We start from the raw sequence: 13,531 nt of genomic DNA, 5'->3' as shown, positions 1-13,531 counted from the left end.
CCACAAATTCCTCGTGTCTTCTGCTTCCGTATTTGTGAAGAACTTAGGAACCATTCACAGGCCTTACATCTATTTTTGTAAGCTGTTACAGTAAAGTCAACTCTCCATTCTACCTGGCAAAGGATTTAAAATTTCTGAGTGTTTCCCTCAGAAGTACTTAACTATCCTACCAGACTCATGTCACCCACCCACTTTATAGGCACACACCCTACATCCTCACAGGAATGGACGGTGATGCTAGTTAGGACACACCCCTCTGGTACACACCCTGAGCAGCCCAGGCACCTGCATACATCTGTCAGCAGCTCCAGTGCGACCTACCAAGGGTCACTCAAGGGGCTGGGGGATGGTATGAGTCTCACCTGTCTGATCAAACTGTTCACTGTAGAGCAAATATATTCATATTATTTTAAACTGATCTCGCTATATTAAATAACAACAGGTTCTACATTCTTTCCTGGCATGCACATAATGCTCAGAAGACTGCAATATTTTCTCCTTTTAAAAGAAATCAGAATCATGTATAGGAGAGCCTGACCAGCCTCCTGGGACCCTTCCCTTGCTAGAGTGATCCAGGCATAGGGAGACAACAGGAAGCTGGAACAAGGAATCCCAGACTGTTAAAAGGGGACTCTTTGCATTCTTGTCTCACAAGACACTCTATATCAAAAAGGTCCTTCCATAAATCGTTGTCCAAAGTCAGGGTTCAAATGAAGGTCTCAACAAATCTATAATTAATTTTGATCCAAACGCAAAAGCTTTTAATGTCAACCAATCAACACATTTTAAAACTTTTCTCATCTTTATATGCATTTAAACTACAAGTAAGATCTTTTAATTCTCCCTCCCTCAACGATGTGCCCACCTTTCCTTCACTCTTGCTGATCTCACTTCACATTACTTTGCAGCACTGGATATGGGCTGAACCCTGGGCTTCACACACGCTCAGCAAATGCTCTCCTGCTCTACCCCGTCCCCACCCAGCCCTTTCCTATTGGTTTTAGAGCCTAATACCATGGAGTGTTACTTGTGCTGGTTTATGGCAGAGATTGAACATGTATTAAAAACCTGATGCTTCTAAATACTAAAAGGTACATGAAGCATTGCTATGGGGCAGCAACTGTATGTCAGTTCCTATAAAAATGGCCTCATCATCCATTTTAATCTTAAAAGTTAATAACTTTTCGACAATAAACACCTTATTTATTGACTGAGTGATTAAGACAAGATTTCACTGTGTCACTCTAGCAGGGAACTAGCTATGTGGACCACGCTGGCCAACTCTCTCTTCCTTTTAAGTACCATCATGCCTGGCCCATTTTTTAAATTTTAAAAGGAAGATTGAAATATTTTGCAGGTCAGATTAAGACATTAAGAAACAGTGTCTAACAAAGTCCACGCATTCCTTATTCTCGCATTTGTTTACCTTGAAGCATGCATCTGTAGGCAGACTCTGATATGGCGTAGATGTGTGGCGGCATCTCATGGCGCTTCTTCCCTCTGTACATCTCAATAATATTCTCAGAGTAAATCGGAAGGTTCTTGTAGGGATTTATCACCACACAGAAGAGTCCAGAGTAAGTCTAGAATAAAAATGAATAGGAAATAGGAAAGTCAAAACAAACAGAATCTGTATTTATCATTCAGATCCAACCATAAGACACATGGGCCTCTGCTCTTCCCATTCATTCTCTCGTGAACAGAAAGTTAAGAAAGGCTGCTAATGTAGCTTAGACCCCAAGTTACAGTTCATCTTTAAGAAAATACCATTTGCTAAGTTTGGGTTTAATGCCAAGGAAGAACATTCCCAATTTATCTGAAAAGTGACTAAAATATCCCTTTAAAAACTTCTTCGTAGAGTAGTTTAACTTTGTGTATAAATATTTCGCTTGCATGTTTGTATATGTGCCATGTGTGTGCCTGGTGCCCACGAAGGTCAGAAGAGGGCATCGAATCCTCGGATGGCTGTGAACAATCAAATGGATGCTGGGATCAGACCAGAAGAGCAACAAATGCTCTAAACCACTGAGCCCCCAAATTCTCCTCTTTCTCAAACATCTGCATAAAGCAGAATTTCCTTCAAGTAACTTCACAACAAATAGAATACAATAGCGGACATGGGGATCCAACTCTTTTGCTAAGATATTAAAGGGATTTACAGAAAAAATTAAGTTTTTACTCTGCAGCTGTTTTGGTATTAATTTTTTTTTTAATAAAAATAACTGTTGGGCTGGAGAGATGGCTCAGTGGTTAAGAGCACTAACTGCTCTTCCAGAGGTCCTGAGTTCGATACCTTCTTCTGGGTATGCCTAAAGATAGCAGTGTACTCATATATATAAAATAAATTAATTAATAAATAAAAATAACCATTGATAACTTTATATGGGATTATCACTTTAATGATACTTCGAGTACGGTAAACACTGTCACAGTAACCCAAATGTTCCTCCGTAACTTATGAACTGGATTACAAGGCTTCAGGGAACCTTTCTGATCAACATGGTAGTCTTCATTCAAAAATGACACTAGGGCTGGAGAGGTGGCTCAGCGGTCAAGAGCACTGGCTGCTCTTGCAGAAGACCTAGGTTCAATTCCTAGTACCCACATGGTGACTCACAACCATCTATAACTTTAGTCCCAGAGGATCTGATCCCCTCTCTGACTTCCTCAGGCACTCGGGTCACATGTGTGTACATAAAGACAAGCAAGCAAAATACTCTCTACACATGAATTAATAAAGTACAGTACAGATCTTGGCGTCTGATCTTGGTTGGGGGTTGTCCCACACCTAAGGCAAGAGGATGGTGGCTGCAAAGAAGATGAAAAAGTCTCTGGAGTCGATTAACTCTAGGCTCCAGCTTGTTATGGGAGGTGGAAAGTCCGTGCTGGGGTACAAACAGATCTGAAGATGATCAGACAAGGCAAAGCGAAGTTGGTCATCCTCGCCAACAACTGCCCAACTTTGAGGAAATCTGAAATAGAATACTATGCTATGTTGGCTAAAACTGGTGTCCATCACTACAGTGGCAATAACATTGAATTGGGCACAGCGTGTGGAAAATGCTACAGAGCATGCACACTGGCTATCATTGACCCAGGTGACCCTGATATTATTAGAAGCATGCCAGAACAGACTGGTGAGAAGTAAACAAGAAAGTTTTCCTTTAATAAAACTTTGCCAGAGCTCCTTAAAAAAAAAAAAAAAAGTATATGTTTCAAAAAAGAAGGAGAAATGGCGTACCAGACACTTAGGACTGGGTTTTTTTTTTTCATCTTTTCAGACTGACTTCTGAAAATATTCTATAAAACTTGCTATTGAAAAACACAAAAATAGGGAAGCCTGCTCCAGATGTGCTCCCTGCTCCAGATGTGCCAGGCCACGGGGGACTGTGGCATTTGGAAAGGACATTCTTTTTGGCTGCACTGAGGCAGACCTTTTAGTTGGTTAACACAAATAACCAGCGAAAAGACACTACAGAAGAGCCAGAGAGATGGTTAAGAGCACTGCTGCTCTTGAAGAGAGAGACCCCTCCAGTTCTCAGCACCCACATGGCAGCTCACAATCATCTGCAAGTCCAGTTCCAGGGGATCTAACACCCTCTTCTGGCCTCCAGAGCAAGCACACGGTGCACACATATAAAACACACAGCCAAAACACTCATACACATAAAATAAAAACACATAAATCTCTTAAAAAAGATGGGAGATGGCTGGGGAGTGTCGGCTGGAGCTGTGTGGCCTGCTCCCCTGGGACAGCTGAGGGACTGTAATGAACAGCTGTGTTCATAAGGGCTGAAGCCTTGGCAATGGCTGCAGAAAGCCCTCTAGGGACCACTCTGCTTTGAATGCTGCAGTTACTAATTCTAAAATGAGGCAAGCTTGCCAAAACAATTCAAGTGACCAGACCATCTCTGTCACCGCTCTTGATGGCTTTCCTTGAGGCTCCTCTACTGCAGGCTTAGAAGTGGGGTGCAGGTGAGATGGCCCCTGGCTGGAGGCCATTGATTTGACCACTTGGCTAATACCTCACATCTGACCTGATGAGGTCGCCTGAGACTAGAAGGATCCATGGCTTACTCCCTTGCTACCTCAGACCCCTGGCTTTGTTTGCCTAGACACAGACAACTTTAGCTTGCTCCGGACCTTCCCAGACCGCCCTCTTCCACTTTCTCCCAAGCAAGTCTTTCAATAATTAATCCAGTCTCAGACAATAAAAGACAAGGAAAGATAATAAAAACTGACTTTATAGCACCAAAATAGCTACTGCACTATGAGGTGACTTTAGACCATGTATCCCGAAAAGCTGGGAGGAATTAATTTTGAGTATGACAAATGTCTGTGACAGCTACAGTTGACCTAAGTACACAAAGTATGCATGTATGGGAACATCATTGTGCCTTTAATGTGTCAGCTACAAAATAGACTTAATTATAAAAGTATTTTATTAAGGATGAACAAAGGAAGTCAAACTCAATTGTTAACGGGTTTATGTTATAACAATATATAAGTTATAACCCCACATTAATAAATTCTTAAATATAACATCATTTTTCAGTCAGAAGTTAGGTCATAGCCTGGCAAAACCCTACAGCATCTGCGCCTCATGCTTTAGTGCTGTTCTTGCTATTTTGTTTCTGTTTTTGTTTTTGACACAGGATTTCTCTGTATAACAACCCTGGCTGTCCCGGACTTGCTTTGTAGACCAGGCTGGCCTCAAACTCATAGAAATCTGCCTGCCTCTGCCTTCCAAGTGCTTGGGATTCAAGGCATGCACCACCACATGCGGCCTTGCTTGCACTTTATGTTTTTTAGAGGTGAATAATTATAGAATGAGAAACAACAACAACAACAACAACAAAACTCTCAAAGCTAAAATACACAAACCAGGAGCAACACTCGGCACTATGGCTGGCAGAGGTAACACTGGAACAAGAACAGGTTTAATGAGAACTAAATCCAACATGTCTTAGGCAGTTTTCTGAGGACAAGGATTACAAAGTCTCACAAATATGAATTAAGTCATCAAAAAGAAAACATTAAATAGTCATTAGCATCTCATGCTTGCCAAAGACAAATGTAACAAATGGCTAAACAGAAATCTTATTAAAGTATTAACTTCTGAGTACCTAAAAAAATTAGATCAAATATTGTTTTTTTTCTACATAAACCTATCGTTGAATTAATACTGCATCTCTTCTGGCTTTGCTAGACACATGAGTCTGCAAGCCCAAATGCATTTTTAAGTATTTGAATGTATACATGAGGTATTGAGAAGCACACATTCTAGGTGTGAAAAGAGCAGGTATAAACTAAACAAGCCAGGCACATCGCAAGGCTGCAGAATGGGGGCGAGAAAGGTAAACAGGTGGACTGAGAACGGAGAGCCCTCTGGCCGGAACACCCAGCAGAGAGCAGCCACCAAGAGCCACGGCATCCTGTCTAGAGTTTTGAAACCAGACATAACAGCCCTGGATGGTCTTTGATGCTGTCCTTCCCTTAGAGGCTGTTAGGGCCAAAGAAGGGATAAAGAATTCCTACTAAAGCAGTGCAAGTTAAGACTCTTACCAGACAGACTGGGAAGACTGGCATATCAGAGAACGGTTTGGACGATGGAATGTGAGACAAGTCAACAGTCACACCGAACAATTTAGTTTCTGTCCTCTATAGGTGACAAAGAGTGACTTGGATAAAGAAACATTTTACACTAAGTACAAATCTGGCAGTCATCTGGAATAGTGATTAAAAGAGCGGGAGGGAGGAGACCAGCAGATACAGGAGGTTGCTGGACAGTCCTGGCACAATGGCTCGGCCTAGATGAGAGAAGGAGCAACACAGTCCAGAGAGAAAAAGGTCATGGGGAAGCTGGACACAGGCCTCCTGGACAGTCTGAGAAATTCACAGGGAAGAGCAATAAAGGCCCCAGTCAGAGAAGATGCAGTTTTAAGCTTGAGTAACTGGAACCGTTATTGAGACAAGAGAAAGATAACGTGCTTTGTGGGAGAAATACACTGCATTCCCTTTTAATGTACAGAGACTGTGGGGCCACAGATAAGTCAAGTGGGATACTTTGGAACAGTTGGCCATATTAAATTGCTAGAGCCACAGGAAAGTCCTGAACAACTAAGAAGGCCTGAGGGGAAAGTCTGTGTAATAACATGACTGCACATCTTTCCCAAGAGAGAGATACACAAATATTTGCACACACAAAAATTTGCAATTTTGTAGGTATGTTTATATGATACGGTGCTATGCTTCCAGGCTCCTGAAGGCCACCCTCTCCTGCAGGGCACTCCCGGAAATGTTGCTCCTCATCTTTAAGGGTCGGGCCAGTGTTTGAGAAAGCGGGGCTGTGTGTGTATGCCTTGTTTCAGAGGATCAAAGGACTAGAGAACGAGGAAACGGAAGCAGGTGCTGAGGCTGATGCCAGGAAGCAGAGACACAACACTCCCATCAGGAGCAGGGCACTGACTAGGAACATCGGATCATCCTCTATCCTAACTATAGCTCCAGAAGAAGTCAGTCCAAAGGAAAGCAGCATGGGGCTGGGGCTGGGGCTGGGGCTGGGGCTGGGGCTGGGGCTGGGGCTGGGGCTGGGGCTGGGGCTGGGGCTGGGAGAGCAGGTGGGGATGGAGGATGGTTTATCTATACCATCTACATAAGCACCACACCCACATACAAATTACATGTATATCAAAAATCAAACGGGTCCAGACAAACAAGAAGCACTGCATGATGAGGGAAAGATGGTCAGAGGATTTGGAGAAAGAACTTAGTCTACAAATAAGCCAGAGAGAAACTTAGGCAGTAGGATGCAGTGTAACAGACTCCACACTGTGTCAGAAACAAAAGAAAAATACCAGTGGCTAAGGCAACAAAAGACTAAAAACTCCCATCACAGAGTGGGGCACACCCTAGTACATGGGAGGCAAAGGTAGGAGGGTGCCAAGAGTTTGAGGCCAGTCTGAGTTCCACCGGGAAACTCTATGTGATGTTAACCTTGTGACTGTCAACTTGACTGGATTCTGAGTCACACAGGAGACACATCTATGAGCATGCCAGTGAAGGTGTTTCCCGAGAGTCGACTCATGATAAAAGAACCCATACCATCCCATGGGCTGAGTCCTGACAGAGTAAAAAGGAAAAAAGCTCTCTGCTTCCTGAGGGCAAGCACCATGTCTCACTCTTTCCACCATGCCTCTCCTGTGTTCAAGTATGAGCCAATTATGTCCCTCCTCCCGAAAGTCACTTCTTATCGGGTATTCTGTCACACCAACAGGGAGAGTTAATGTACCTGACTCAAAACCAGAGACAGGATGGGGATCAAGTGATCAGACTGTCACACTTACTCCAAGGCACTCTTCTTATAGGAACACAGATTATAAGGGAAATAATACATGAGAACAAGTTAACAGATAAAACGAATACAATACAGAGGGCAAATGAATGTGGATGACACAGGAAGGCAACTATATTATTAACCGTTATTGCTGGGGGTGGCAGATACCAGGCATACAAAGCAACAGGTGCGACTGAGGTCACATCTCACTGTCCTATGAGTCTGTTATTTATGTTTGTTTATACATTTGGGGGTATAAAACTTTTTTAAAAAGATAACAAAAAAACAAATGAGTCAGTCATGGTGGCGTTCACCTTTAATCCTACCACTCAGGAGGCAGAGGCAGGTGGATCTCTATGAGTTTGAGGCCAGTCTGTTCTACATAGTGAGTTCAAGGACAGCCAGGGCTACATGGAGAAATCCTGTCTCAAAAAATTAAACAAATACAAAAAACAAAACCAGCAAACAAACTTGAAGAAAAAGTTGTATTAAGATGGTTTGACTAGGGGCTGGAGAGATGGCTCAGCGGTTAAGAGCACCCAACTACTCTTCCAGAGGTCCTGAGTTCAATTCCCAGCAACCACATGGTGGCTCACAACCATCTGTAAAGAGATCCGATGCCCTCTTCTGGTGTGTCTGAGGACAGCTACAGTGTACTTATATATAATAAATGAATAAATCTTTAAAAAAAAAAAAAAAAAAGATGGTTTGACTAACTCTTTGTGTGAGGTAAATACATATATTAAATGGAAAAGCAACTTGAGCTCCTGGAACCCCCATGACAGGGAAGGAAATGTCCCAAAGAACACTTGAGTTCCTCCCTTCAGCCATCCAAAGCAACAGACCCCGAAGAACTGAAAATTCCCCTGGGTACCCCATGGAGCTAGTTAGGGCTGCTATGCTGTGATCAAACACTGTGATCAAAAGCAAGTTGGGAGGAAAGGGTTTTCTTTGGCTTATACTTCCACATCACACTCCATTACTGAAAGAAGTCAGGACAGGAACCCAAGCAGAGCAGGAACCTGGAGACAGAGTTGAAGCAGACAACATGGACGGGTGCTGCTTACTGGCTACTCTCTATGGGTTGCTTGGTCCACTTTCTTAGAGAAAGAACCCAGACTACCAGCCCAGGGATGGCATCACCCACAGTGGGCTGGGCCTTCACCATCAATCACTAATTAAGAAAATGCCCTCCAGCTTGTGTCAAACAAACATGAAATTAGCCAGCACAGGCATTAGGCCTATTCTTGCTTTCTTTTTTTCTTTTTTTGCCTTGGGCAGGGACGGTGTGCCACAACACATATGCAGAGGTAAGAGGTGGGTCTCTCCTTCTACACACATGCGTCCGCTGCTCATCTGGGCACCACAGGCATGTGAGATGTGGGCACCCAGAGCCCAGATGAGAGCATCAAACCCCCGGGAAAGTTCCAGGGGACTGTGGGTCACGTGATGTGGGGAGGAAACAGAATCTGGAGCCTCTGCCTGAGTAGCAAGTGCTCTTTATCACTGGATCATCTCTCTAGAGCCTAAGCTAAATTCTAAAAAAGATGGAAGGCAAAACATGGCGGCACTACTGTCTGCTAGCTTTGCATATTTGTTTTGTTTTGTTTCTCTGTGTAGTCTTGGCTGCCGTAAAAGTCACTCTGTAGACCAGGCTGACTTCAAACTCAGAGATCCACCTGCCTCTGCCTCTGCCTCTGCCTCTGCCTCTGCCTCTGCCCCGGCACCAGTTTTAGCTCTGCATCTTAAATACAGAAAAAGAAAAGAAAACCCAAAACAAAATCTCAGCACTCCAGAGGCTGGGCAGGAAGACTGCTGCAAGTTTGGCTCAATTTGGGCTACAGAACCCGACCCTGTCTCACACAAACAGGAGACAGACACAGAGAAATGAAAGACATTTCTCTCTTTGTGTGTGTGTGTGTGTGTGTGTGTGTGTGTGTGTGTGTGTGTGTGTGTATGTGTGTGTGTGAGCTAGAGGTTGACAGCAGATGTTTTTCTCAGTATTTTGTTTGTTTCTTAAGACAGAGCCTCACTATGTATACCTGGCTGGCCTAGAACTCACTATGTGGGTCAGGCTAGCCTTGTAATTGTGGAGATCTTTGGGTTTTGTTTTTGGTTTTTACTAATTAAAAATTTTTTTAAATTATAAATTTTGCGTATGTGTGTACATGTGTACCAGCGTGGGTGCCCTAGAGGCCAGAGGTAAAATGTCAGATCTACTTGGAGCTAGAATTATAGGCAGTTGTGAGCTACCTAAGGTGGGTGCTGGGAATTGAACTTGAGTCCTTCGTAAGTGCTCTTAACTGCCAAGTCATTTCTCCAGCCATTCCACCTTATTTTTGGGGACAGGATCTTCTGTTCCTGAACTTGGAGCCCATGATCGGCTCTCAAAAAACCCCCAGGGACCCTCCCGATTCCACCCTCCAACTGCTAGGATTACAGGTGCACATGAGTGCTGGGAGCCAAACTCAGGCCTCATGCTTCCGGGACAGTCACTCTAGAAAAGACTATTTTGTTTTCATATGTGTGTCTCTGTGATGTGCGTGCATGCGTGTGTGCAGGTGCCCACAGGGCCAGGACAGAACATTAGATCCCTTGAAGCTGGAGTCAGAGGCATCTGTGAACAGGGATTCAAACTCTAGCCCTCAAAATACAACAAGCCCTCTTCACCAGAGACGTCTTTACAGACGTGCACAGACATGGACACAAACAGAGGCAGACAGACAGAACACACACACACACACACACACACACACACACACACACCTGTAACTCCAGCATCCAAGTCTATGGTACACAAGGAAACTGCCTGAAAAGAACTTTAAAAATCAATAACAACAGCAACGAAACATAAGAAGTATTTTAAGGATGAAAAATCAACAGAAAGAGCAAACAGATAAACTCATAAACAACTACTATGAGAAAGTAGGGACGGGTGGGGCAGGAGAGGTAGGGAGCACCTTCATAGAGGCAAAAGGGAAGGAAGAGAGGGAAGTTGTAGGATAGGAGGGCTTGTGGAGTGGTAACGGGGAAGTGGGATATCATTTGAGATGTAAACGAGTGGAATGATTAATAAATAAAAACAAAAGTTTTCTATGTGAACTACAGAAACAAAAAAAAAAGAGAGTAGTGTTTTGTAGACTTTAAATACAGAGAATTAAAACTGCCAACAATAGCATATTAAGTTGTGAGGAAAGAGTAAAGGTCACTAAAGTGCTCTCAGGCCCTGTGGCATTATCTCTGACTCAGTAAGAATTCTATTTCTCATAAATCATTTCTCAGCCCCTTTGGCTAAGATTATGTGTCAGATCATTCTTTAGTAGGCAAAAAATACAAATAAAAATATGTGACCACTATATTAAAACTAAATAAAAAGGAAACTAAAATGAACAGCAAAAAATGTATAATGAGAAAGGGACTGGAGAGATGGCTCAGTGGTTACAACTACTGTTGGCTCCTGCAGAGGACTGGGGCTTAGCTCCCAACACCCAGAGAGCAGTTCACAACTTTCTGGAGCTCTGGTTCCAGGGCCAGTGCCTTCTTCTGGTCTCCATGGGCACAGGTACACACTGGGTGCATATTCATACGGCAGGCAGAACATACACATATGAGATGTGAAAAGATAGAACAACGAAAACCCCTTAGTCCAGGGGGTGGGAGTGGGAACGGAGGAGGGGATAGGTGGGGAGTAGTTAGGGGGTTAGGGTAAAGGGAAGTATAAGAAAGAAAAAAATTAAAAATTATGGTGCCAAGGAGATAACTCAGTTGGTAAAATGCTTGCCATGTAAGCAAGAGGACCAGAGTTTATGTCCCAACAGTGTGTGTGTGTGTGTGTGTGTGTGTGTGTGTGTGTGTGTGTGTGTGTGTAAGACAGAAGGAGAGACCAAATCTTGTCAATCTGTCTTCAAACCGCCACATATACACAATAGGACACACATGTACACACAAACAATAGTAGGTAGGTAGGTAGGTAGGTAGGTAGATAGATAGATAGATAGATAGATAGATAGATAGATAGATAGATAGATAGAAAGATGTTGTAATTCTAAATGTGATAAAATAAATGTAATAAAAATAATTTTATAGACACAGGTAGAACAATACACTCTGGCCTCCAAAGGCATGCACACTCACACACAAACAGAAAACAAATTAGAGGGTAGACTGAATGATATGTATTAGTCACTATATTACATGTACATATTCTACTTTTAAAACTGGTGAGTAGTCTACTGCAGCCTGCCCATGTTCCTTTGACTTCTCACTCCTTCTTAAAACCTGTTGATCAATTCCTAATTCATTATTGAATACATTATAAATTCCCACCCTAAAATAAATAAGTAGATAGATAGGTAGGTAGGTGGGTAGATAGATAGATAGATAGATAGATAGATAGATAGATAGAGATAGATAAACAGACAAGATGTTCAGATTCAGGAAAACTGTCCTTTCCTTGAGACACTGAGGCAGGAGGAATTCGACATTGCCCTGGGCTACATAATAAGACCCTGTTTCAAAAACAAGACAGAATATTGTCAGATTTGGGACAAGATTAACGACTACATAGCCAGGCAGTAGTGGCACATGCCTTTATCTCAACATTTGGGAGGCAGAAGCAGGCAGATCTCTGAGTTCTAGGTCAGCCTTATCTACAGAGCAAGTTCCAGGAAAACCAGTACTATGGAGAGAGAAATCCTGTTTCGAAAAATAAAAAACAAAACCAAAAACTACAATAGGAAACATCTTCAGTATAAAGACAAGTAGATGCTGAGACTAAACAAGGAATCATGTAAAACCTGGGGCTGGGGAGATGGCTCAGCACGGGACAGTACTTCTAGCTCAAGCACAAGGACCTGAATTCAAATTCCTGAACTCAAGCAAGAGCTGTGTGTGCCAGCTGCACCATAAGCCAGCGCGGCTCGAGTGGGCGGAGACCGCTGGCCCAGCCGCCATACCCACGCCCACACGCATGCTCACTGTCTGTCAGCCTAGCTCCAGGCCCAGTAAGACACCTCATGTAAAGGGAACTAGAGGCAGAAGGGAGAGCTGGCAACTGTATCTTCTTCTGGCCTTCTCAAGCATCCCTGTGTGTGTGCGTGCGCGCGCATGCACACACACACACACACACACACACACACACAGAGTACTAATGCTGAAGTCAAATCAGCAAATGTTGTCACCAAAAATAGAGACCACTTCATGATGATTCAAATCTCTATACACAAGCTATCAGTGTGAGTGTGAGCAAAGAGTGACAGGACTAAAAAGAGAAAAATTATTTATAGTAATTGATAGAAAACCAGATTTAAAAAAGAGAAAATCGTAGGACCTATAACATAAGATCAAAAGGCACTGCATACTTATGGTACTAGGTCCAAAAACTTCAGCGGACACATGATTTTCAAGTTCATCTTTTCCCACCCATCTGGTCATAAAACAGACCACACTGCAAGCCAAGAAGTATCAAAGGACTGAGCTCATTCAGGACATAACGTCTGATCATGGGGTTTATGTTGAAATAACAAAGTAAGCCTGCAAATCCCCTATGTTTGGAAATGAAGCAAATAGTCTATGGAATCAAAGAAAAACATTCTCATTATTTTTAATTGAATGATAACCCAACATAATAAAATTTACAGAATACTGCCAAAGCAATGGAAATTTATAGCTTTAAAGGCATGTATTAGAGAATGACTACTTAAATCAATGAGGTATTTATATTAGAATCTACAGAATGAACAATTTATTCCACAGAAAGTAAAACAATGGTATGAGAAGTAGACAAGGAGGCAGACTCGGGTGGGAAGAATAAGTAGAAAGGGTCAGAACAGACCAAAAACGGACATTTGAACCTCGGGTGAGTCACTTTAAAAAACAGAAAAAAACTATTACTATCAAGTCAAGGGTCAGGAATACAGCTCAGTAGTAGAATGCTTGCATAGCGTGGGCAAGGACTCTGCTCCTTGGTCTATCTCGTACTGAAGGAAACACAAAGAGAAGGGGGTGGGGGAGAAACCACTGAAGTTAAAACCTCTTTCCACCAGAGAGTATTGTCAGTATTGTCATGACCATGTCCATGAAGTGGATGGGCTTCTAGAGAAACGCAATTATCAACTGAGACAAAGTAAAAGTCTGAAAAGCTAATAGTTGATCAAGGAAAACCTTCCGTAGGGAAACTCGTTGTTTTAAGTCAAC

The 13,531-nt window shown here is 42.8% G+C and overlaps 1 protein-coding gene and 1 pseudogene across 9 annotated transcripts in view; one reads left to right on the top strand and one right to left on the bottom strand.

The window, feature by feature from the left end:
- Positions 1 to 13,531, bottom strand: part of Myh10 (myosin heavy chain 10) — a 132,800-nt gene that overhangs the window by 101,861 nt on the left and 17,408 nt on the right. For all 9 annotated transcript variants that reach the window (XM_087574589.1, XM_087574593.1, XM_087574595.1 and 6 more), the window contains 1 exon segment: positions 1,427 to 1,583. In XM_087574589.1, coding sequence (XP_087430715.1) covers positions 1,427 to 1,583 — 157 coding nt within the window.
- LOC134480812 (large ribosomal subunit protein eL30-like) lies at positions 2,802 to 3,172 on the top strand (annotated as a pseudogene).

This window comes from Rattus norvegicus, chromosome 10 (assembly GCF_021556685.1).
Source record: "Rattus norvegicus strain SHRSP/BbbUtx chromosome 10, alternate assembly SHRSP_T2T, whole genome shotgun sequence".
NCBI lineage: Eukaryota > Metazoa > Chordata > Mammalia > Rodentia > Muridae > Rattus > Rattus norvegicus.
The sequence above is the reverse complement of the archived record's forward strand: the minus strand, read 5'-3'. Positions and strand labels throughout refer to the sequence as shown.